Source organism: Carassius gibelio, chromosome A5, assembly GCF_023724105.1.
Source record: "Carassius gibelio isolate Cgi1373 ecotype wild population from Czech Republic chromosome A5, carGib1.2-hapl.c, whole genome shotgun sequence".
Lineage (NCBI taxonomy): Eukaryota > Metazoa > Chordata > Actinopteri > Cypriniformes > Cyprinidae > Carassius > Carassius gibelio.
The window spans coordinates 23590480-23617006 of record NC_068375.1 but is presented as its reverse complement, the minus strand read 5'-3'; the positions used below and the strand labels follow the sequence as shown (position 1 = coordinate 23617006).

At 40.9% G+C, this 26527-nt stretch overlaps 1 protein-coding gene across 2 annotated transcripts; it reads left to right on the top strand.

The window, feature by feature from the left end:
• Positions 1-354: 354 nt before the first annotated feature.
• On the top strand, positions 355-19296 carry LOC128005060 (RNA-binding protein Nova-1). Of its 2 annotated transcripts, none has more exons than XM_052592650.1 (4): positions 355-1074; positions 8905-9048; positions 11838-12004; positions 12905-19296. In XM_052592650.1, exons 1-4 carry the CDS (start codon positions 918-920, stop codon positions 13922-13924), a joined length of 1488 nt encoding a protein of 495 aa, XP_052448610.1. In that variant the 5' UTR covers positions 355-917; the 3' UTR covers positions 13925-19296. The 2 variants fall into 2 exon arrangements, with proteins under 2 accessions (XP_052448610.1, XP_052448611.1); XM_052592651.1 differs by lacking the exon at positions 355-1074 and adding an exon at positions 3837-4361.
• Positions 19297-26527: the final 7231 nt, after the last annotated feature.

The window sequence follows — 26527 nt, the reverse complement described above, 5'->3', positions numbered from 1 at the left end:
AGAATTGAGTTATAAAGTCAAAATTAGGAGATATAAACTTTGATTTGATAAATGAAGTCAGAATTGTGTGAGATAAACTTGCAGTTGTGAGTTAGAGTTAGCATTGTGTGATTACAAGCAATTAAATTAAAGGGACTCAATTCTATGGTTTTTTTCTCTCAGATTTGTGAGTTTATATCTTTATTTAACAACTCCTAATTGTAACATTATGCTATTATGTTGCATTTATAATTTTGGAGAGTTTTCGTTAAAGAACAACTTGCTGCCGTCGAAAAACTCTTTTGGAGGCTGGGGCCCGTGACGTCAGGAGAGCTCTGGCGCTCTGGCTCACAATTGGTCCAGGGATGCTGCGCGAGAGCTCTGTCACCCGAGCAGACACTGCCGCGCGCTGGCCAAGACTCTCGCATCTCTGAAACAAAATCTTCTCTTTTACACTTAAAAACAAACGGATTGACACCGTCAACAGCAATACAACATTTCCAGAACCCTGTGCCGCTTCGCGGAGACCGAAAAAGGCCGAGCGAAACAATTTTGTTTTGAACTGTCTTTTTGTTCTGATAGTGAATCTTGATTTGTTTATCTTTTAGTAGTTTATCAGGGACTGGTCGCGAGAATCTTTTTTGAAGAGGGCGCTGTGCGTGTGCGTAAACACAGGCGTCTCAAGTCTCGGGTACGCGCTAATGAATAGACTTCACTGAATGGATTTTTATATTTAGAGTTTAATGCGCCTCTTATCCCAGCGGGAAATATTGGGCAGCGAGGCAGAAACGGACGCGCTCTGCGACCTCGCGGCATGGCATTTTTATGACATTTGAAGCTCTTAGAATCCATGCGGACAGGAGACTCTGACCGATTTGTATGTGCTTTCTAACGGGTTCCGGTGCGCTAACGTGGTGTAAACTCCAGCCGGTGAAAAAATGATGGCTGTCGGGGCAGTTCAGCAGAACATGATCTTCTCTACTCCTCAGCACCTCTCACAGTCGCCACACATGGACCCGGATCTCACGGATTCCCGAAAGAGACCCTTGGAAACACCGACCGAGGCGAGCAGCACCAAGCGCTCCAACAACGGCGGTAAGAAGGACAGTTCGCGGGGGTCCAGGCAGCGCGGGGCCTGCTGTGCTGCTCCAAATAAGTCATGTCAAGCGACACACTCCAGTGTGCTCGAGTCGCGTGCCTGGTCCAGTTTTACGCGTGCTTATCTAAATAACTCTCTTTAACTCTGCAGGGATTCAGGATTTAGGGTTTGAGAGGTTTGCCCTTTTTATGTTTTTGTAAAGTGGCCGTTTTAAGCGCATATGAAATCAAATGCTACAGCAGCGTTACAGATAATTAAACGGGTCACATCTGTCCAGCCTGACCCTGTGTGACCCGGTGGGGTAATGTGCAGTGTGCTGGTTGTCGTCCCTCTGGGACTGAAGCTAAATTGAGCAGAAAATGAACGAAAGGGAGAAAAGCGCACATGCTGCTGTAGTTTAATCCCTTTTCATATGCAGTAACAGACTCCAGTGGACACAAAAGATTGAATCCCCCTCTATATCGTCGTGTGGAGCTCTTAATACATATGAAAAAAGAGCATTAGGGTCCATCTTGATATAGAAAAAAGTTTCCTTGATGTGTTTCCGATAATAAATCACTGAAAAACAAAACGGCTATTCATTTTCTTTATATAGCCTCCTAAGTCTTTTAAATAGACGTAGTATATTAAAAATTCTCAGTTTCTAGGCAGGACTTTGTGTCCGGTTCAGATACTGATCCATATTTCTTCAGACGTTGGTCATTGCTCTTTAAAAATAGATGAGAAGGTCACGTGATAAAAACAAAGTTCTGTTCTGGAGGCTTTTTTTTTTACACTGTATGTGCGTATTTTGTTTATTTGATTTGGATGGAAGTGAAAGAAAGAGACTCAGTAACGTTGTGTGTGAACATTTCTGTCAGTTTTGCTTACGGGGCTGCGCTTCCCGCTGTGGAGCCCCGGTGCAGCTGTCCAGCGACGGTTTTATCGCCCCGCACTGCCGCGCGCGTCTTATAGCGTTTTTATTATTATTATTAATATTAGTAGTAGTAGTAGTAGTAGTGTTCAGAGCTAATGAGGTGAGCCGAGTGTGTTATAGTGTTGTTTAGCGTTGTATTTAAGGAAATGTAAGTATTTAATTCGTTAAGCTTACTGTAATATTCTTACAGACAATTGAACAATAGACCAATGATATTAACTAGCAAATTTACTTATTTTACTCATTATTTGGGTAGATAATTTGCATTGATATTTTGATTCTGGCTTCTGAAAATATGCTTTACAAATGCAGTGTTACAATTAACGTTATTAGTAACATGTTGCAGTAATAGCATATTATGCTAAATAATGGGACAGATTATACTATTAAAAAAACCTACAAATCCTCAAACTGTAGGCTATAGTTTTTTTTAGCTTTTTAGTTTAACAGTAAACATTAATAAACTTTTGTTTTGTTTAACAAATTTTTGTATGCACAAATCAGTGCAGAACTTACAACGTGCAGTAAGACATTAACTGCATTTTTAAACTACTTTGAATTGAACTGATATTGATAAAGAAAATCAAGCTGAAACTGAGTAGAAATTATAGAAAAAATGTGGCAATTTAAACGGAGGGAAAGAAAGAGACTGCTATAATGATGAAAACTTTAATGAGTATGACAGCTTTTGTCAAAGCATCCAAATAAGCACAGTTTGGAGATAAGGCATTTATTTAGTCAGGAAGTTATTTATTTCTTTTTTCACTAGCAGTTCAGACCATCATTCATTATGTTCACCTATGTAGCTTTGTTAATTAAAACATAATCCTATCAATGACTGAACCCTTCCCCCTTGCATGACCTTTGACCTGAAGAGAGCAATGAAGAGGACATTCAGTGATTGAGATCCTTTGTGCCCTCCTTTTTGTAAACAGCCATTGATTGCTGATGCTAATTTCAGAAGTGTGCACACAGTTAGTTACTCAGTATGTGTCTGTGTGTGTGGCCTCTTACGAGTCGCAAATGAAATGCAATGTTAATGTTGCTAATAGAGGTTTTGGCAGAGCTATTTATGTTGCCGTTTTTGTGTGGTTCCGTATTAGATCAAAAGCTGTGAGCGAGAGAGACCGAAGGCGAGCGAGAGAAGGACACAGGTGCCCTTGCAGTGTGTGGTGACGTGAGTTGACTGTGAATTGGGCAGGTGGTGGTGAAAGGAGGGGCTAGAAAGAGAGAGGGCTCATGTATTCTAGAATGTCCAGTGGATGTGTTGAACGTGATCGGTTTCCCTGAACAGAAGCATCCATGCTGCATGCTGCATCAGAGACACCCAGCAGAGCGCGTGGATATACCTAGTATGGATATGTAGAGAATGTATCAAGCTCAGCTGAAAAAAGCTACTATGCAAATGAAGTATGACCCTGGGACCGAGCTCATACACCCTCCCCCTGCCACGTACATGCGCACCCGCTGGTTGGGTATAGCATCTTTGGATTTATAGGCAGTAATTTATTTGGCCGGCCCCTTGGCGCTCTGCGGCAGATCCTTTCTGCCATTTTCAAAAATCTATTTTCTCGCTGTGTTTCCAACATGGCCGTCCAAGGAGCCCACCGCCTCCCTGCTTTTGCTCTATACCTCCTCTCCGTTCGCGCAAGGTCACTCCCTCACACTTTCTTTCACTAATTCACTTTCGTTTTCTCTTTCTGTCCCTCTGCAACCTCCCTCCATCCCACCTTTTTATATTTTACCCAAATGTGAGCGAGGCGCTACGTCTTTTATATTGCTGCGTCAAAGTGGTGAGGGGGGGGGCAACGAGAAAGAAAGCCTTGGTGTGTGTGTGTGTGTGAGTGTGTGTGAGACGCTGGGGAGGGGTGTGGGGTGATTGGACACGCTAGGTGCCTCTCTGTAGAATGCAGCACAGGGCTGGAGCTCTCGCTGAATATGGATGAGAAGAAAAGCAGAGGGTGATGCAGTAGGAAGATTCCCTCCGTCAGTCTGCCTCTGTCTGAGCAATACCAAGCCTCTCCGCTTCAAACACACACACATACACACACACCCACACATATACACACACAGCACACGGCAATTGCATTGCCATCACACACAATCAGAGAAAGAGAGAGAGAGGAAAACTGAGGGGGAGAGAGAGCAGGAGAGAAAGACGGGGGCTGACTGCGGGTATGGAGGGGAGGATGCGCTGACGTTGTCCCCCTCTCGGATACGAACCTGGGGAAAAAGGTTGACTGGCCACATTCCTTGACGGCAGCAGAGCTCCTATGATCAGCCTGCAGTCGGGCATCGCTCACCGGTCCAGCTTCTCGGTGTCCATGGCTATCTGAACCCCACCTCCAGCACGCTACAGCAGAATGGGTAAGAGATTCTGTCCCCTTTTGTTGACTTGTTGAATGCGCGTGCGAACGAGTTGACCGTTTCATTTTGTGCCTTTGTTTTTTTCCCCCCTTTATTTTCCCGTCCTCCGTTGGCATCTCTTCATTCATTCTCCGGGAAGGAGAGGCTTGCTTGTCCTTGCAGTGTGCCTAGGAAAGGCCCTCCTTTTCTCATGCAGTGTGTGTTGTGTGTGTGTGTGTGTGTGTTGCATGGGGATGGTGGGGTTAACAATGCAATCCCTCTTGACCCACTCCCTCTGTGTGTTTGCATGACACTCTGTTCACACTCTATATGCTGTGTGTAATCTTAGGTTTGAGCCCGTAACTGTCTGACTGCATTAGCGGCTGTGTAAGTATGGCTCACTGGCAAACCGCAGCAACAGATTGTATTATTTACTCAGACACTCACTGCTGAAAACCTGTTACACCAGCTTCCCTTACATCATCGCCGCAAGCAGGAGTGCACGGGTGAGGAGCGCTCCCAAAGCGCTCGCCTTTCTCAAATCACTGCTGCATGAGAATGTGCGCTAGCTCTCCCTTTTAACAACAGGTAAGCAGCGGCAGACCTTCCCGTTAGCATTTTGCGCCTTGAGAATGTCACCTCCAAGTCGTCTTGGAAACAATTGTGAGGCAGCCGCGATGGAGAGAGTGAAGTTTTTGTTCCTCATCAGCCAAGGTCAAATGGTCCCCACGACCACCGCTCTGTAAAAGACAACTGAAGGAGGTTCGCTTCCCTACGACGCCGTGGCGCGCTGGTGTTACGTACTTCATTAATCGCAAGAGCCCTGATTACCTTCCTGTATTTTTTCCATTCTTATAAACTCACTCACTCTTTCCTTATCTCCCCTCCGGCTGTGCTCTTCAAAAACCTCCATCATGGATTCCTGAGCGTGTGTCCACTGCGTCCTGTCCTCTTCCTCCGTTCACTGCGAACTGCCCTCATTAAACGGTCCAACTAACAGTGTCTGCATTCATTCCATTCACACTCGCACCCTCCCCATTAACAAACCAGTCATTGATAAGATTGGGATGTGCCCAGCTGTGTGTGTGTGTGTGTGTATGTGTTTGATCGGCTGCAGTGAGCATCGTAGACTGGAATCCTATCATTACTTGTCAGTCATTTGTGTGTGTGTGTGGCAGTGAGCATTGAGTCGGGTGAGGCAATGATGTAATGCATATCCCACTGCGCACCTGGAGCACTGCAGAGGACAGGTACAGATTGAACCACTCTGCAAAGCTCCATCCAAATATCAGTTGTATCCACTCGCCCCTCTCCAGGGTCCTACGAAGAGAGCCTAGTGTCCTTGGATGAGCGCTTGTATATGATGTCGTCACAAGATAAAGTATTTGTAGTGTGCTGCGCCGGTTTTTATCGAGAATTCCTGAGGTCAGTGCCAATGCAGAAAATAATAAGTCTCTCACCCTCTGACATTTGCACATATATTCATTTAACAAATGATTTTCTCTAGAGTGAAGAGAGCAAAGCCAGTCAGCCAGGGAGAGAGAAAAGATAGATGAACAAAAGAATAGCAGTGCTGCAGATAGCAGCTTTTAGATCTGTATAATAGAGACGGGAATGCAGTTTTTAGTCTCCTTTTCCAAAGTTTCCTGCATTTCTACAGGAATGTATGGTGTCGTGAGCGACTGGGTCACTCTGTGTTTTTCTCGAATTGTCTTTTCAATTGAAATTCTGCTCGGGTATCTTTCTAACTGTGCATTGCACATTCAGTTGCGCTTAAGAGACTTATACTGTGTGAGAGCTTGCTTCTTTCTTCTTTTTTTTCTTTTTCTTTTCTTACTTCCCTGTTTTTTGTCTTCCTGTTAGGCTAGATGATGGATTACAACTGAAGCTAATGTTCGCTTTGATCCTGGTGCCATCTACTAACTGGCCTTCCCACTCTTGGCTTGATTATATATGCCTGGGCCGACAATTATATTTCTCTGGATTTCCCAGATTCCCCAATTTTCTGGGATTAATAATGGGATGGTCTGGATAGGATGACTGATCACGTATTGAACGCATTGGCCTTCTGGTTGTGAAAGTGCTGAATGAGTCAGGCCAACATTAGGGTACAGGTGAAAGCAGTGATGTGTACAGCATGTAGTGGGCTTTGGTGTTATTTGAAATGAATCAAACGTTCCCACAGGAGAGTCAATCAGAGTTGCTTAGAGACCATGGGTCATATTACAGAAAGATCCTAACTTTAAAATCTTATCTTCTCTGTTTGGTAACCACAGTAATTTCAGTTAGGACCACATTTAAGACAAAAGCTATTACAGAACAGCATTTTCTAAGTGTGTTATCTTATCTTAACTACAGATAGGAAGGGGGGTATTATAGAAACCTCCTAACTTGAGAAAGAAAAATCCTAAAAACTGTCTTTACTTTAGGACAACCCCACAGTTATAGTTATTACCTCACGGTTAAAGTGCAAGTGACTAATGTCTTGTGTTATTTTTGCAAAAGGTGATTTTCAAAGTGAAGTAGCTTCTATTATTTTGTTTACCTCATCAGCCGCTCCGCAGTGTTGGTTGCTTGGTAACAGACCTGAGAGAGGATTGTCGAACTTGATAAAGCAATTTAAGATTTCTTAACAAGAGATAAGATACGATTTTAGAAGATAGTATAAGAATCCCAAATCAAGTTAAGATTTGCTTCTGTAATATTAATATCTGAAATATCCTAATTTAAAATAAATTAAGACCTAAGATAAGAAACTTTCTGTAATACTTTTTTTTTCTAAATATTTTCACCTTCTCCCTGCCATCCATCCCCTCTCCTCTTCTTCTCATCTGTTCTCTCCCCTCCTAGTAGCTGTTTTCCTCCACCACTCTCTGGACCAGTCATTTCCTTTCGGTCAAATATTCCTTTCTTCATTCTTAACAAATCTCTCTCGTCTCAGCTTGTCCTTCCATATTTTTCCATGTTTTTATTTATTATTAGCATGTTTCCTCTTATCTTGCAGTTTCTCTCTCACCTTCTCTCTCTATCTCTGACTCTCTGCAGTGGTAAAGGGTCAGCTGCTGGAGATTGGGGGCATTTGAGTCTGTGAAACCCATCTTATCTGTCAGATTTACTACAGTCTCTGAAAGACGCTGATATAATACACAAACATGATGTACTTTTGTATCTTCTTCCATTTTGTCAAATAATACGCTAATGTACTGAAAATAAAAAAAATACCTTCTTCGCTGTAAATCAAATAAAAAAAGTTATGATTAGGTCTGGCAATAACAATACATCAGGTATTCAACATGACTTGAGCGGTATGATGTCACTGTGATGTCATGATGGAATATATTTGCATGTTAAGTCATAGTTGAGTTTGATTGTCTCTTGTGTAAAAAAAATTAAAATAATAATAATAGTCTTTTTGATGTGTTATAATCACCTTCTGATTCTTCACTTGTTTTAGCAATGGACTCTAGGCCATATGTTGCGTTTAGGATGTGTAATATTGTGGTTGGAGAGGGAAGCCTCGTCCCCCTGGGAACCTCTGAGTGACTTATGCGCTGTTGGCTGGGTTCTTCAGGACAAATCTGAGGATTTAGCATCCATATGCTCCTGCCTGAACAGCCTTCCAGGCAATTACCCACAAGCCCACGGCCTCAGTATAGTGGAGTGCTACAGACTGCCTACACACCACCCGCCACACTCTTTCACTTAAACCTCAACTCCTGACTGTGACGCTGGTTTGTCGGCTGGCCGACCATTTTTCTATGTAAGAGGGAGAGAGATGGCGTAGAAGATAATGAAGGACACAAAACAGAGATAGTTTGGTTAAATTTAGACCTTTACCAGTCCAAAGCAGGTCACTTTATCTCTGCATGGGGAAAAAGTGGGACAGAGGCAGAATCAGTAGGAACTCATCAGGGAGAGAAAGAGAGCGAGAAAAAGTGAAGGAAGAAATATAGAGGAACGAAAAAGGAGAGGAAGTGAACAAAAGAACCAGACAGTACTTTTCATGTTTAGTTTGTATATTGTTTGAAAAGGAGAAGCCATAGTGAGGTAATGATGGTGCACTCATGTGGCCTGTGGATTGGCTTTAATAATATTTTCAAACTGTTATATAATCTTACTACAGTTTCAGTTTTTCAGAAAAGTGTAACACATCCCAAAATCCTCTCAATTAAACATGACTACATATTGCACATAACAAAATAAAAAAAAAATATTTACCTGTATCTAAACCGTTTTATTTGCACTTCATTTTGCAGTATGTGTACTTAGAAATGTTCTTACCTGAGAAAGTAATGGGTAAGGTGGCTTTATGGATTAAGGTTAGGTTTAAGAGTCGTTTCAGGGTTAGTTATTACTCAGATGTAATCACTATAATAAGAACCTAGTATGGAACAGGACTGTAAAATAAAATAATTATTACTGTACATTTCAGACCCTTCTGCGATGCTATTAATTAGCATTCTTTCACAATGGAAATAGACCATATGACATGTCTGATTTGTTAAAAATATTAGAACTGAGATGCTTTCATTTCTAACTTAGTTTTTTGTGTGCATGTGTGCAGAGGAGGGTGAATATTTCCTGAAGGTGTTGATTCCCAGCTATGCCGCTGGTTCAATCATCGGTAAAGGGGGGCAAACCATCGTGCAGCTTCAGAAAGAGACTGGAGCCACCATCAAACTGTCCAAATCTAAAGACTTCTACCCAGGTATGAATCAAATCTTCTTTCTCTAATAATGATGAACATTACTTCAGCATTACTTTTTTTGAATGAATGAATGAATGAATTCATTAATTAATGAACTTCTATTCATAATTTATGTTATTAGATCTGTGTTATGAATCCTCACAGATAAATCATTTTATTTACTGTGCAACAGATGGCAGATGAGTTAATTGTGCCCTGCATAAAAAAAGACAAAAAGTTTGAGGTTCTTCTGTGGCATCAAGCTTTAATATTTTTGGTAATAATTGGAGCCTGTATTTCTATAGTTCTACATGTGCATTTTCTGTGCAATCTTCACTCGCTCTGATAAACATTTTTCAACACCAGCAGATTTTTGCAAGCTGAAAAATCTAGAATACTAGTAAACAACAAGCTTGTAAATATATCGAATATTATGCAGACGGTCTAATGGAGGTTACACCGTGGTAGATTAATGTGAATGAGGCCATTTATAAATGTTGGCCTGTTTGTGTTAGTATCTTTCCACAATGTGCCATTAGGAAGCTTCTTTATGTTGTAGCGTAGAAAAATAAAATCGGCAGAGAATGACAGTGGAAAATGTGCCCATAGGGAGAGAAACTATCTGAGAAAGAGAGAGAGAAAGTGTGTGTTTGTGTGTCGCAGCTGTGAAGCGTACAGCTGAATATTTGAGCATAATTTGTCTGTGAATAGCTGTTTTCATTCATTAAAAACATTTGTTACAACTAAACCTATCTTGAGACCACCTGTTCTGCATTCACCCTTACCTACACACATTCTCACTCTGGCTTGTCTTCTCACTTGTTTGAGCAGATTTATTATTCGGCAAAGTTCCATTTCAGATCCTGAAATTGAAATGAATCCTAAATTTGAGTTGAGGTAGAAAACAGGATGCGGAATTACAATTTGAATTTCAGTACATTTTAATTCAGCTTCTTTTATTAAAGTAATTAAAGTAACTGATGTAACGTTATAAAATTTGCATGTTGCCTTGACAGAGCTTTTTTTTTTTTGACCTTTTGAATTTTGTATAAATTATTTATTAGATTGATAGATCACGTATATAAAGTGAAGTGAAGAGATGTGTAGCCAAGTATTATGACCCATACTCGTAATTTGTGCTTTAACCAATCCAAGTGCACATACACAGTAGAAAACACACAGAATGTGAGCACACACCCGGAGCAGTGGGCAACCATGTGCCCCCCATGTATTATAGATTATATATAGTTATATATTATCATATTTAATAAATCAATTTTAGTCGACCAAGGTGGAAGAACAGAAATGTTCCTTAATGCATTATCTATGTTTAATTTATTTTACCTGCGAGGAACTTATAAATAAAGATAATTAATAAATTTGTCTTCCCGTCAATAAATTGAACGGAAGTTAATTCTTTTGATTCAGAATTTTGCCAAACCCTGAGTACAAGCAGTGCTCCTCTGGCACAAACACCAGCACATCCTCAATCATTCCGGTCTCTGATATAATAGCAGATTCTCTTCCAGACCTCATTTATCTTATGAGACGTTGAAAGGGAAACATTTAAACTCTCTCTGGCTCACAAGAGAGCTATAAAAAGAATTCACCTACAGCTGAGCTGTTTTACTCCAGCCAGCGTGTGTTTTACCACACACACACACACACACACACACACACACACACAAAGACTAGCTACACATGTAAATTCCAATTCAGTCTTTTCTTTAAACTCATTTAACCACAGACTCTTACCATAAACCACATCTTCTGAACAAGGGGATGACTGAAATTTACACAGCTCGCACACACACACACACACACACTCTTGTGCTTGCTTTATTGGAGCATGTTTTATTTGTAAGCATTGGACATCTTAAAGTGCAAATTTTGAAACTGGGGGGAATTTGTAGCTCCGATGTAATACTCAAACAAAAAAACTAGATGAAAAAAAAAACAGACGTGGAACAAACACTTGGTCAGGTATGCATGTGTGCTGGAGCAAACACACACGTGTGGCTAAATCTCGGCACTGTTGCCCGGAAACAAACACACACTACCAACAACCTACATGCCTTCTCTTCCCACATCTCTCTCCCTCCAAATGAAATGGAAGATGATCATGACAGTATATTTAGGACATTGAATGATACTTTCCACCACAAGACTGAACAAATCCTAACTTGAATTCAGGCCGACACAATACACAGAAGATTGTGTAACAATAACTCATTGTAGATTTCTCTGGTCATGGTAAAACAAGTCCAGTTCGGCATGGGCTCTTTGGGTTCTCACAGTTACAGCAATATTCAAGACAGGTTTAGCGCTTCAAGCAAGTGATATTTTTTTTCCCACTGTTACAATAGCCCTTTTCATTCTTACCGACAGATGTATTTATAATGAAAGGAAAAATAGTTTCTTTGAAAATGTAATGTGTGTTTCCATTACCTTATGAAATATAACTCAAACAGCTTGCAATTAAATTCATGAAATTACAAAATGTACATTGAATGCAGCACAAGTTGTTATGAATAAAAGTGTCTTCCAAATTCAGAAGTGTCGTTTAAATACAACAATATATTTGTATAACATTACTTACTTGAGATACAATATTTATTGATATATTGCGTTCATATTCAATACACTTCTTTTCAAGAGACGGAACTTTATATTCATCAAAGAAACCTGAAAATATATGGCCTAAATATGTTCAAAGAGAGACATTATACATAATTTTATTTCACATGTTTACAACTGAAAGTACTCTATACTAATGATATGTTTTTTTTCTCTTTTGTGTGTTTGGTCAGGTACGACAGAGCGTGTTTGTTTGATTCAGGGTACGGTGGAAGCTCTGAATGGGGTTCATAACTTCATCGCTGAAAAGGTTCGCGAGATGCCTCAGAGCAGTCAGAAGACCGAACCAGTCAGCATTCTCCAACCACAGACTACTGTTAACCCTGACCGTGTTAAACAGGTTCGTTCGTGAAGTTGATCTACTACTACACCACACCACACCAAATCCAAACATATGTACAAGTTCTTAGTTATTAAATGTATAATGAAGAGTTATACATAGAAGTCTTTGCAGCTTAAGAATTAAACATGCAAATTAGTTATTCCCCTAAACCACAGCCTTGTTCGTTCATAATATTTGTAACTTTGATTAGTTTTCTTGCAAAATGACACCAAAGACAAGTGAGTACATTTGCATGCATATAATGGAGTATTGAGTAAAATTGAGTTTTGGCTAGAGTTCAGGCTAGAGTTTTCATCGGTACATGAGCATTTACATGACATTTTAGAAAGGTGAATTATTGCTTTAGTCTTACTGAAATCAATTACTAAATTACATGTAAACGTTCTTATCTGACAGTGATAAGCAACCCTGAAGACAGGCAAATATACTAGCCCAGAGGAGGTAGAGGGCAGGACAGGCTGGTGGTTGTTCCCCAGGGAAAGAGTGGCTGAGAGGGCCAGCAAAGTGTGAGAGCAGTGGGTTATTTTTACCTGCTTGATCCTTGTAGAATGAGAAACAGAGAGGGAGTGAGAGAGAGCAGCTGCAGTGTAAGACCAGGGATCAACAAATGGCTGATATAAGCACTGACTTAAGAGCAAGACCTTACACAGATACACACACACTATTATACACTCTTAAAAACATACTAGCATACAGGGTTACATATTGTAAATGCAGCTCTCTTTTAAAGATATTATGAACATTCTTGTACTGTATAAGTGTGGACAGAAAACAAACATCTACATAACCAGCACAGATGCACTTGAGCTTATTGCAGCATCTATTTTTGGTGCTGTGTGCAGTCCCATGCATGTAATTCTGTTACTCAATCAAAATGACACTCCCCCTCCTCCACAGGCTAAACTGATCGTGCCCAACAGCACAGCAGGACTCATCATCGGTAAGGGTGGGGCAACAGTTAAGGCTGTGATGGAGCAGTCGGGAGCCTGGGTACAGCTTTCTCAGAAACCTGAGGGCATCAATCTGCAGGAGCGTGTCGTGACAGTGAGTGGGGAGCCAGAGCAAAACCGCAAGGCCGTGGAGATCATTGTTCAGAAGATCCAGGAGGACCCACAGAGCAGCAGCTGTCTCAATATCAGTTACTCCAACATCACCGGCCCTGTGGCCAACTCCAACCCAACCGGATCCCCCTTCGCCAACTCTACAGAGGTATTACCCAACGCCGCAGCAGCAGCTACAGCCTCCACGCTCCTTGGCCAGGCGAGTCTCGCGGGCATGGGTGGGTTCCCTACGGCCATGTCAAGTCTTTCGGGTAATGATCTGCTTGCCATTACATCTGCTCTGAACACTCTGGCCAGTTATGGCTACAATACCAATACACTGGGGCTTGGCCTCAACCCGGCCGCTGCATCTGGGGTTCTTGCTGCCGTTGCAGCTAGCGCCAATCCAGCGGCTGCAGCGGCTGCCAATCTGCTTGCTACATATGCCAGTGAGGCTTCTGGAGGGGGCGGCCACCCTGCCGGACCTAGCTTAGGGGGCTTCTCACTGGGCTCCCTAGCAGCCGCCACAGGGGCGTCTAATGGTTACCTGAATCCCTCATCCCCGCTGGTGGCATCATCTCTGCTGGGCACAGAGAAGCTGGCAGAAGGTGGAAAGGAGGTGGTGGAGATCGCTGTGCCGGAGAACTTGGTCGGTGCTATCTTGGGAAAAGGCGGCAAGACTCTCGTGGAGTATCAGGAGCTGACAGGGGCACGGATTCAGATCTCCAAAAAGGGAGAGTTCATTCCAGGCACACGCAATCGCAAGGTGACCATTACAGGGTCGCCGGCAGCAACGCAGGCTGCCCAGTATCTCATCAGCCAGCGAATCACATACGAGCAAGGCGTCCGTGCCACCAACCCTCAGAAGGTGGGCTAGGGATGGACAGGAGTGGGGAGGGGAACGACGAAAGCGAAGGAAACCAGAGAGAATGAATAGATGACTGAATGAATATAATATAGAGAGAACGGGATGGGTTCCAGCAAGAAACATGTTCAAATATTTAAACACAAAATAAGGAACGATTACAAAACAAATGAAAAACGATCTGATGGAACTGTGGATAGATAATCTGTTTGGGGAGAAATTTGATATTTTGTGACTTAAATTCTGATGTGTTTTTAAAGTTGTGTTACGTTGTGTAGGTCAGAGTATCGTGCCCTGGGGCATTCAGAGGAGGAGGAGATCAGACCTCACTTCCTCTCTCTTAGCCAGGGTCTTTTGGATTTTATGTTCAATTTTTGGCTTCCATTACACAACCCTTACAGTTTAATTCATATTTAATCCACACCCTGAGCAAGGAAATTGGAGTTTGAAGCAGTCCCCATTTTGATTTCAGTAAACTCAGTCTCCGAATCTGTTGTGTAGTCCTGAAATGAAAAGGAAGATACCTTTCAAAGATTTCCATAGGTATTGGCATTTCCATTATTGTTTTCAACTGAGACTTAATCTCAAACACCTGGAAAAAATCTCTATTATTCTCCATTATGGTCATGTTTTCTCAAACCTGTGAATCCAGGTTGACCTGAATGTATAAAGACTTCCTGACATTGTTGTTTTTTATGTGTAAATAGAGCATCAAATTGAGATGCTTTTGAGAGTAGATAACTAACCTTCAGCCACAGACAGACAGAGATGGATATCACATGTCAAAGTTCAGAAACTCAACATTAGTGAACTGGAATGTAATACACATACATACAAGTGCAGTTTAGTCATGGTTTCCCACTTTGGTGCTATAAGAAAACACATTTGAACAGATTTTGTTGTCATTCTACTGATTTTAGTATTTATGGGAGAGTTTTGTTGAGCCCTCATGGATTATTGGGGGCATTTTACGATTTACTCAAGACTGAGAGTGAGTGGATAATCAAAAGATCCCAACAGAGCAGAGACACAACAGTAGGATCTTAAAAGTGGTCTGTTTTGTCTCATTGACTTTTAACTCTTACTACTACAGAAAACCTTTGGACACTACCAAGGAATTAAAGTCCTTAGAATCCTGAACTTGAAAAATAATTGGACCTGTTTAGACAGATGTACCTCTTAACTCCTCCTCTTTCCTGATTGGAGGAGCCAGGCAATGTCTGTGCCTGTTTTGTTTGAAAGGAGCTCAGGTTGTCATACCTCATGTTTGTGAAGAAGGAGAAAGATTTCCAGTTTGTATGCAGTACAGCAAAGTCTTGGGTGTATAACCGATGCCACCTCGTTCACATCGAAGTGAATCCCTGTTTGTGTCAGACTGGCAGCAGAGGTGCGGCTGAGGTAGTGAACGAGAGACTAAAACGACACAGCTTTTGTAACCTGTGTGAACTCATTCGAAGGCCGGAGGATGCTACTGTAATGACTGTCGACCTTCAGCCTTCTTCAGTAAAGCAGCGTTGCTGCGAGGTGAACTCTGGCAGGCTAACTGATTATAATTCTGCTTCCTTTGAGAAACCAAACTGCAGGCCGTAGTGTCAGACGCACAGCTCCCTTTGCCCAACATTCTAAAGCATTGCTGGAGAGTTTCACGAGCTCTCCACATTTTCATCAGTTGCACAGACTGGTGGTCATAGTTACTCATTAGTTAATTCCACAGTTGTACACTGCATCAAAATCTTTGCTGCTAACAGCATTTTCAGTCTTGCCAGCAATTGGCTCTTGCATGGAGAGTAAGCAGGAGCTCCCGTACAGGGCGAGTGATCGTCTCTGAACCACACTGTGAATCCAGCGGCCTGACGCTATCGCAACTATGGAATGTACTGTACATACTTCACACCATCGAGAATGTGTCCACCGAGACACGGCGTGACGGAATAAAGCAATGAAACCGAGCGAGCACAAGAACACGGGCCACGAGGCTCCGCTGTAGGAACGTCTACCTGTAGTGTACCTTGCTCTTTCACAAAACCAGAGGTCACTGAGGGTCTGATCCCCCACTCCCTCCCACCCCGGCACCCAGGCCTGTCATTAATTAGCAGATCTCCATTTGAACCCTGGACTTCTATTTATAACAACACTGCACATCCCAATCTACTGCTGACCTACATACACACTCTAAAAGACATTCATCATCTCCCTCCAACTACCAGCCCTCTAATCTACTCACTAGAGGGGAAGCGGAAACGTAGAAAAAGGAGGGAAGAGAGAGGGAGAGAGAGATAGGGTGAGAGAGTAACCTATTTATATCCATTACATAATTGTGAGGAATATTAACATTTCCACAACTCTGATTATTGCTGTTTAAATACCGTTCAACATATCATTTAACATGCCATATGCTTAAAGTACTCCCAAACTGTTTACTATGTTTCAGTACCAGCCGTGAGATATCAGGTTCTCCAAATATTAATTATTGTTCAGTTCTGTTTGGAGATCAAACTGTGTACCTGATTTCAGAAGCACAAGCACTTGGTGCAGCAATATGAGGATAATATGATTACAGAAAGGGAGATGTAATTTATATTTGGAGAAAAACAGTTCGATTTGTGGACACTCTTGACATTAAGATTAGTTCTGTCTCTCACTCTCTCTGTGTCCTTCCTCTGTCTTTGCACTACCTCTTTTACTTCCCTCATGTCTTGCTCTCTCACCAGTTTTCTAGCTTTGGGTTTGTCTCTCCGTTCCACTTTCGCTTTCTTCCCCTCCAGGCTGCTGGTCGCCACGGATGTGTTGTGTGTGTGTGTTTACTGCGGAGGGTGTGTGTCTCCACAGGGGCCAATGGGTATTCTGCCCTGTCGTGAAGACCATACCTCTGGATTAATACGCCACATAGTCTAACATTAATACACGTGATCAGATTCTCATGCTCTCTGCCTGATTGATTCAGTATTCTACCTTAAACTAGCTAGAACAGGGAATCTGTGCTCTGAGAGAACGTAGAGGTTTGTAAACCCAGAGCAAAGAACTCTGGGTAAAAAAAAAAAAAAACGAAACAAACAAAAAACAATAACCTATGGGAGATGGATGTGACAGCCACCTCAAACTCAGACGATGACGTCAGTGTCGTTTGTACTCTGGGTTCTCTCTCCTCTCTCTGAGAACTATCGAAGATCATTTCTGCATTTTCCCTTAGTTTTTTAAAAATGAAACTGTGGAAACCGTCGCGTCTCATGTTCTTTGTGTATTTTGGTGTAGTTCCTCTAGTTTGTGGTCTAAATGCAGTCTTGCGCTGTTGGTTTCAGTGTGTGATTATCCGTTATACTCGTGTGGATGATGAAAGTGCCAATCAAGCCTGGTTAAGATTAGCTTTGCGATTTGTTTGTGCATTAGAGTTGCTCTCTTTGGAGTGCTGGTGTCCATATCTACGTCATCGATAATTTTAGATCGACTTAAAATGTAAAGAACTATTGGAAGCAATATTGTAGCATGTTGTCAAGTTTTGTGTTTTGTTATGTCCGTTGTATGAGCCTTTGGATTTACTACAAATTTTGAATGAATAGGTTTACATGTACTTTTTTGTAATACCGTAAGTAAAAAAAAAAATGAAAAATAAAAAATGCTGCTATTTGATAAGTGAAATATACAGAAATATTTTAGTTGAGAAAAAAAAAAACGTCTGGTCTGTTGATTAGGATTGTTCTCGTTTTTCGACAGGGGTATAAACGAGGTGTATCTAATATTAATGACATAGACGCAGTAATAATAGTCAACCTGTGCCAAACTAGACCTTTACAGCTTCTCGACATGTAGGTGTGTGATGAAACATTAGATATCGTTTAACTTATTTAAAAGCATTGAACAAGTGCCAATCAATCAATATCTTTTAGTTCCAATGAAAAGATAATCAGCGAAGAAAAAAAAAAAGACAGCGCAATGTTAGCATTGTTTTAACCCCATAGCTGCATAGACTAAGAGAAGAATTGTTTTATGCATCCATATGGTTTTAATACACTCAGTAGAGGCATCCTGTGCATTTGTTTGACCTGTGGCTTCCGCACTGCTTTTAAGTCATTGTCCTTGTAGGTCGGCATGGAGTAGGCATACATATGTTATACGCATTCATAACACAGCCATTTATGAAAGTGTGTTTTGTGGATTTAGGTGTTATCTTTTTGCACGTCTCTATTGCATGATATCCAAGTGAATTATTGAGGGGTGGGAAATCAAAACAGACAAACATGAAAAAATATACATATATGTATATATATACACGTCTTGCGTCGCTCCGAGAAACGGAGCACTCTTTCTTTCGACCACTTCATTTGTGTTTCTCTGGTTTGTACTGCTTCTGTTTTTCTCGGTCAGATGGGTGTGGTCTTCTAAAGGCCAGTACACATAGGCGGCTTGAGAACTGCAGTGTAACCATGGGAACTGGAGTCAATCAGGAATTCATAAAAGTGAGAGGATTCCAGATTTTCCAAGGTTGGAATGTGTACGTACATGTGAGACTCCATCTCTCTGCCTCTAATTTCAGGGGAAAATACCACATGCATGGAAACGTCATTTGAGTTCAGTATTTTGGCTATGGTCGTTTTTATTCGTACGAGGAGTTACGTTCATCGGTTTCAGACTTCTCTAGTTTCTCAGCTTGATTCTCCTAACCCCACATGTAATTATGAATGTATTTACATTTGCATTAACTGAAACAAAATGTTATTTCAATGTTAAATGTCTTTTTAGGTGTGATGTTTACGGCGGAGGTTGTAAAGTTCATGTAGCTCGATCATATCTGTCAGTGTTAGGAAGGCCCAGAGCCACATTAGCACCCAAAATTCATTTCTATCTCTTCCTGTCTGCTGATGCATCAAATGCACTTTACTGAGCATTAGGTCCCATCACAAACACACACAGTGTAACCTTCTACTGGATGCAAAACTGAACCAAGCAACCTGTTTTTAACATGGAGAACTTTGACAGATATATTGTTGTTTTTCTTGTTGGTGTGTTTTTATTCTTTTCCCTCTTTGGTGTTTGTAAATGAGTTGTACTTTTTTAAAGTGTGTTTATTTTTGTATTTCTGTTCATTTTGGGGAGGAGAGGTCAGAAAGAGAGTGTGTGTGATATCTGTCCTGCATTCCACTGTCTCTCCTGTTACATTCCCTTCTGTGTGTATGTGTGTGTGAGTGTGAGTGAGAGCGTTTGCATGGGTGTGTGTGTGTTTGTGAGTGTCAAGATAATGACACGCAGACACTCTTGTTACCATTGTAATTGCCAACTGTGTGAAGCTGAACTGCTTTGAAAGTGAAAGGTGTTATTTTTGATTTTCAAAACTGTACGTTCTGTTCAGTTTAGAGGAATGGAAAATAAATTGCAGAAACCTCTGAAAAGTTTGTGTTCTCAATTCATTCTGTCTTGGGTACTCCACAGATTCAAGTACAACATCTTATGTATTATAATCATTAAAGGGACGGATGGAGTCTGGTAAAGCCAAAGCTCACGATTTATGTGCTCACACATGTGAAATGCTTTGGTTGCACAAATGACATCGTGTAGGCCTATAGATGATAGCCAGCAGAGAGAGAGAGAGAGAGAGAGAAAAAAATTATATATCACCACATAAGTGACGGATAACAAAATATTACATTAGCTTACTCCTCATTATAAAGATTTAAAACATTTAGATCCATTATACAATGAAAAGGAAATGCTTAACAGTAAAATAGTCTATGTCCGAACTTCGAACATTGTAATAGTCATCAATGAAAAGAGTAGCTTTATTTCAGGCAAGGAAATTCCTAAAACAACATGTTTAACACAAAATAGACTTAAAGTCTGTTTTAAAATCTGCCACAATAATTTTTTTAAAGTAAATTAAGATGGTTACTTAATACAGGGGCATGTCCAGGCTTTTATAATTGGGATGGCAAAGGGGGTAAAAGCAGATTGAGGGGTGGCAACTAGGTTTGCCATAAAACCGGTATTTCCATTCATTTTGTAAATGTAGGCTATAATTCCATTTTCAGTTTAATTTAATTAGTGTAGAACCAAAATATGCATTATTGCAGTGGCATTTTCAGGATTAACCAAATGAACGAGTTTGGCCAGCAGCTGTTCTGGAGAAAGTCTCGGTTCTCAGTTAATGCATGTTAAAAATGTATTATGTTATTAAATATGGTGATGCAATTCAAGTTGCTTTGGATTAAAGTATCTGAAACATGAGAGCACTTGAGCAGGAATCTTCTCCTGATGTGCCTATACTGTTGCTCAGTTTTAGGCAGAGCATTAAAAAAATAAATAATTATAATAATAAAGTTTTATAAAATTATATACTTCACATTTCAGCCTTTTTCATCACTTAGGGACAAGTCAAAAGTATAAGTTATTATAAATGTATCATATGTCTTAATTGTTGAGATTTGAAGAAGGCACATTAAGGTGTGTGTGTGTGTGAGGACAGGGGGTGGGGGAGGGGTGGCTAAAGCTATTTCATGCATTATAAGTTATTTACACAGTAAAAGAGTTTCTCATGTTAAAAGGGGTGTTTCAGTGTTTAGTTTTTTTTCTAGGCTTGATTGTGTTTATGGGGTGCAGTCTAACAATGCTCAGTTGTTTTTAAAAACACATTATTTTTTCACAGAAATTACCTTTATTCCACACCACTGTACTATTAACGCGCTGATCATTTCCTTCTTTTATGAAGCCCCTCCCTTAGAAATAGGCAATGGACTCTGGTTAGCTAGCCCAGTGTGTTGTGATTGGCTAAACCACCTCTAGTGAATGTCTACACATCCTGCCCCTCGCCCTCACTTCAGTGGCATGTGCTCTGCTTGTATTGTAAATAACTGTGTCATTAATATCGCTTATCAATTTGAGCATGAAGCAGATGATATTATTGAAGAGGATTGTGCAGAATCTGTGCAAGTACAGCTTTTAATAGTCCTATGTGTTTTGTTCGTTGTTGTCTCATGCTTTTAGATATGCTGTTATTTGTAAATGCTACTGCTTATGTAAGCTTTTAATATATACGGTTTTAACCTAATTAAAGCTTTAATACAGTACGGCAACATGCGTGTCCATATTTGACGCTTATCAAAGCTGTCTGAAAATAAGTGAATAATTGTAACAGTTCATTGCTGTAATAGAGAAAGAGAGAGAGATGCAGAGCTTGTGAAAAGCAGGGGAGGAAAGGAACAATATTAAGAACTGCTACTTTAGAACATTGATTTTGAAACTTTTGAATCCAATAGAATTGTTACTGTGCGTTCACACCAGAAATGACTTGCGCGAATAAATTGCACTACTCGCGCGTAGTTGGACACTTGAACATTTTGAGTTAATTCCCTTCATTCACGAGTGAAATTAACTTCTCAACAGACGAAAATTCGTGTCATGGGGGGGCTTCTGCAGTTGAGTTCATGCAGCATTGTAATTTCAACCGCCATTTTTATTCGGATAATTCTCAAAATATTACTGTTAACGTGTCATGAAATGTAGTATTAAAAGTATCTCAGGTGAGAATGTAGTTGTTGTAGACTCAAATATGCAGTTTATTTATAAAGAAAGCACCTAATTATCGATTTTCAGAGAGAAGCTCCATGCAATCAGCGGGAGCTCAGTGATCATGTATCCACCTAGAGCACTCAACTCGGCTTGTCCTTCTAACATTTGCCTCTGCCTCTGATGTCTCTTTAGTGGTTCAAGATAAAATACAATTTGTTTGGCGTAAATCTAAAATCTAAATCTAAAATCTAAGACCTAAGTCTTTATTCAATTAATCTATTAATATGTTATATATACAAGCAAGATCCTTTTTATTCATGTTTCTGTAAAAGTATGAAGAAGTATCATACAGCTCCGAGTATCCACATACAGCAACTATGACTTCGTCCTCTATTGTTGTTTCGTCACGTCACTACTAAGAGCAAGCTCCTGAAATTTCGGCAAAGTTCAAATTTTTCAACTCGCGCTATTTTTCAACCCGAACCGCTCAATTCGCGTCATGTCATTCATGTGAAACGCGCCGCAGGTTGTCCATTCGCGTCTTTGCTTTGACTTAACATTAAAATAACTCGTGCCATATGCTCTATTAGCATCTGGTGTGAACGCACCATGAGAAGACAGAATCGCAATTCGTATATGAAAAGATTTTTACATGCACCTCTAGTTTTCTCTTCTGGTCAGATTGCAGGAAGCAGGCTGAACAGTCAATGAAAGTCCTCAAAGTCCTGACGGGGCACACCAAAATTAGACAGTAAAACAGTCTGTCTGAAGGGACTAGATAGTGATTTAGGCATGTAGCCTGGTCTTGGGGCGGAGGGTAACACTGCAGTCACCAGGTCTGAAGTGAATACAGTCGCTGACCACAGAAAACACATGTAAATCCCTATGCACTTAGCTGAGGCGAGAACAAGAAGAAGTGCAATTTGAGAGATTGCTCCTTCATAGCAATGGATGTTAAAGGCTTGAATGGTGGCTATAAAAGACCTCTTAACACCACTTCTAGGTCCCATGGAGGAACTGATGGTGGACATGGGGGTTGCATTCTCCTTGCCCCCTTAAGAAAACTCACCACCAGCGTGTGCAAACCGATTGATTGCCCGCCCAGCAGGAAACAAAACAAGGCAATAGCAGGCACATTTAAGTGCTGTTGGTAGACATCCACTATCCAGCCTGTGCTGTAGAAAATGCAAAACATCCGACACAGAGCAAGCTGTCGTTTCGAGATGAATATCACAGTACCACAAACACTCCCCATTTTAGATCATACAAATGTCTCATTAGCCGTGTTTCCACTATCGAGCTAAGACCGGGCGTGCTAGTGCGTGCCAGGGCCAGTCGCGTTTCCACAGTCACTTCCGGGGCTTAATCGTGCCTCGCCGGGGCTTCCTTGGGGCCAACGGCCAGGTTTTTTCGGCCCGACGAAATCCTTGGGCCAAAGCGGGCCAGCTGGGGCTAGAGGAGGGGTTACGAACAAAGGCGGAGTTTCCCCGTGTCTAGAGAGCGTCAGCGCGGATCATTTCAGAAAGATAACAACTTTAACACCAGCATTAAAGATTTTTTAAAAATCAGTTGAGCTCAAAACTCACTCTTAGTCAGCAGCGAGTGTTTGAAATAACTTGATCCGATGTGGATTATAATCACTAACAGGGCTCTCAAGTCTCACGCATTGGGCGTGAGACTCACGCATTTCAACCCGTTCACACGCTCACACGCCACACCTTGTATTTCTCACGCAGAGACATTACGAGGACAACGCCCACCAAGTTGCGGCGCTATTTTTTTAAACAGTGAAACAGGTAACGTAGAGGAATCAAGTGAGTTCCCCGAAGGCCCTGACACGCACCTGCTAATCGAATAAAAAAAATATAGCTACCGATCAGCCAATCAGAAAATAGCATTGCTGTATCCGGGTAAGATTTTTACAGGCTCGTGTGCAACACAGATCCAGACGCTCGCTGAAGTAGGTAACGTTACGGTTACAGACTTGTCAAGACAATGACACAGATTTTCACTATATGTTTTTTTTTATCAATATATTAATTTAACATTTTTTAAAAACAGTCTAAGATATGTTTTGGTCTGATGGTTATTATGACCCCGACACGCACGCAATTTTGGCCATTATACGTGGTCGGCCGTAGCTTTTGTGCCTATTATTAGCCCACTATTATTTTTTTATTGCCAAAGTTACACGTTGAAGAGGATGCGGGGCTACTCTGACAGTTTTATATAAGAGACTTCTATAATAGGCCTATCCATAATACTTGTATGGCAGTATCCATAATAGTTAAAAAAAAAAAAAAAAAATTCTTTCCTTTTATTTTTACTGCACCTCATCCTGGTCCCCATTTTCAAAAAGTTTTGCCTAGGCTATTTCATTATATTTTATCCAATGTATAATATTGATTATTGCATTCGTCTATTTCAAAGATGTCAGGGAAGAGGCAAAGGAGCAATCTTTCATGCTTTGTTCTAAAAGATCTGGGCCCGTATTCATAAAGAATCTTAATGCAAAAAGTAGTTCCTAGTGACAAAATTCTAAGAAAATTCTTAGAAATGTGGGCGTTTACTTTTAAAATTAAAGAAAAAAATCCTAGTAAAGAAAAAAGTAATTCAGAAAGCATCTTATCCCTTAAAAGAGGTCTTAAGGTAAAATTTGTTATGAGGACAGACGAGGACTTTTAAGAGGCTTAAGAGTTTCTTTAGCAGAGGAGAAAATGGCAGAAAGATGAAGAGGCAGAAGAAATGTGTTGCAGACAATGGATGACAATGAGTTAATAAGACGGTATAGATTATATAATAATTTAATATAATATAATTTAATATATAAATTAAAGTAATCACTACATTACAATATTTGGCAACTGGGAACATGCAACAATGCAATAGTGATGATTTGGGTCTGTCACAACCTTCTGTAAGCAGTGATCACACAAACAATTACAGCACTTTCAGAACATCTTATTGTGTCGCAGTTCATTTCGTTTCCACTGGACATTCCCACCTTGCAAGCTCAAAAAACTGCATTTATGAATATAGCAGGCTTAGGTGCGCACAAGCAGGGGGAATGAACCGTTAATAGTTTGTCCCATGTCTGCTTCTTGTCCCTTGCTGTGTCTGAATTTTCCTTTAAGAATGGCCTTGTGTTCATCCATTAACTGGGCTAACAGTAAACACTGTTCCTCTGTCCAGTTTGGCTTTCTCGCTCTTCTTGGCTTTGATTCCATGTTTGATACATTAAAACCAACACTCAAACCGCCACTTAAATAGGACAGCAATCACTGTAACTGGAAAGAGTGGAACAATTTTTATCATTCTAAGCCAATCAAATACCTTATAGGAAATTAAAAGCATGGTAAATAAAAAAATAGAATTCATATACACACATATAATGTGTGTGTGTGTGTGTGTGTGTGTGTGTGTGTGTGTGTGTGTGTGTGAGAGAGAGAGAGAGAGAGAGAGAACGGTCAAATAGGAAAAATTACGCATGTAAATTTAAAGTGAGGATTAGAATAGACCCTATACTTAAAATCACTCTTTTTTTTCCTTCTTGGACAACCAGCCAATCAGAGTCTTCAAAAGATTGTGTCATACATAGCAACCGGTTCAACCCCGCCTCCTCACTAAGATAAACGTTTTTGTCTTTTCCTTACTCAGAGTTGCTCTCAGATCGGTCCCGAATCGCTTTTAAGCTAAGACTCCTACGTAAAAGTTTTTAAGCTAAATTAAGAGTTTTCTGAGAGGATTCTTAGAATCTTTATGAATGCGGGCCCAGCTCCCTAAAAAGGTGGGTCAGAGGAGGAGGCTGTGGAGAATACAGTAGGGGAGGGAGTTAGGGTGCCAGTAGAGGATGGGTGCATGGAAGAGACTGTGGAGGACCATAGAGGAAACAGTGGAGAACCCACTGGAAACAGGGAAAAAGAGAGGGTTATGTAGAGCAGCCACCTGTAGGTGTTCCTTTAAGAAGGAGTGGTCAACCCGATCACCATTCATCACAATGGGAACCACCAGCTCTTTTTACTGGTGCTTAGTCTGCAGCAGTGTTGCCAACTTAGCGGATTTGTCGCTAGATTTAGCGACTTTTCAAACCCCCATAGCGACTTTTTTCCAAAAAAGCGACTAGCGACAAATCTAGCGACTTTTTTTTGACAGACCTTATTTATTCTCTGAGACTCTCCAGTACTGCCGAACGAGCACAAGCGCTCGCGCTCTCTCTCTCTCTCTCTCTCTCTCTCTCTCTCTCCCCCCCACAGGCAGCGCGCGCACACGCATCTCTATCTGCCCTGTTCAGCGAGCAGAGAGGAGCAGCACTTTCAGTTAAAAAAAGATATTCTGTTGCTTCAAACTCTATTTTACATACAAGTACAGTCGAAATCACAGTTCAACCATTGTCTTAATCTTATGTGTATGTTATTTCATAGTCGTGAATAGGATTTTAGTGCACAGATTAACATCTTTGAGAGCTGGTATGTAGTCTTAATGGACCGCGTTTCAGTCATTATAATATTAATTCCGTTGTCTGACAACAGAAACATTAAAATATAATAATAAAAAACGTTTTATTGAGAATTTTTGCAGCATTAAAATGCAGTACATGAGCACAGAAAGGGCGAGATAATATGACGCACCTACGTCATGAATATGGTAATTACCATATGACGTCATCTAGCGACATTTAGCGACTTTTCAGGCAGGGTTTAGCTACTTTCCATTGAAAGAAGTTGGCAACACTGGTCTGCAGACAAGATAACTCCTGTGTCCATCAAGGTGTGAGGGACATAAGCAGGGAGGCTTTCTAAAATAGCTGCATTAGTGTTAGTGCTTGCTCATTCAAATACCTATGCTGAGAGGGTTTTCTCCATGGTGGGATTAAACAAGACCTAAACCAGGAACAGTTTAGCACTTGATGGAACTGTGAAAAATGGCTGGCCTGGAACCACAGTGATTCAAATGGGAGCCACCAACCCCTGGCCTCAAAACCAGCTACCAACACCTACTATAAACAGCACTGACCATTTTTTCTCTCTCTCTCTCTCTCACACACACACACAAATAAATGCTGAATTAAATAAATATTATTTTATTTGTAAGAATATGTGTCATTTATGAGATCAGACC

Coding starts and splice junctions, on each gene's coding strand:
- LOC128005060 (XM_052592650.1), top strand. CDS start 918: ATGATGGCTGTCGGGGCAGTTCAGCAGAACATGATCTTCTCTACTCCT. Junction 1,075..8,904: donor CAAGCGCTCCAACAACGGCG/GTAAGAAGGACA, acceptor GCATGTGTGCAG/AGGAGGGTGAATATTTCCTG. Junction 12,005..12,904: donor ACCCTGACCGTGTTAAACAG/GTTCGTTCGTGA, acceptor CCTCCTCCACAG/GCTAAACTGATCGTGCCCAA.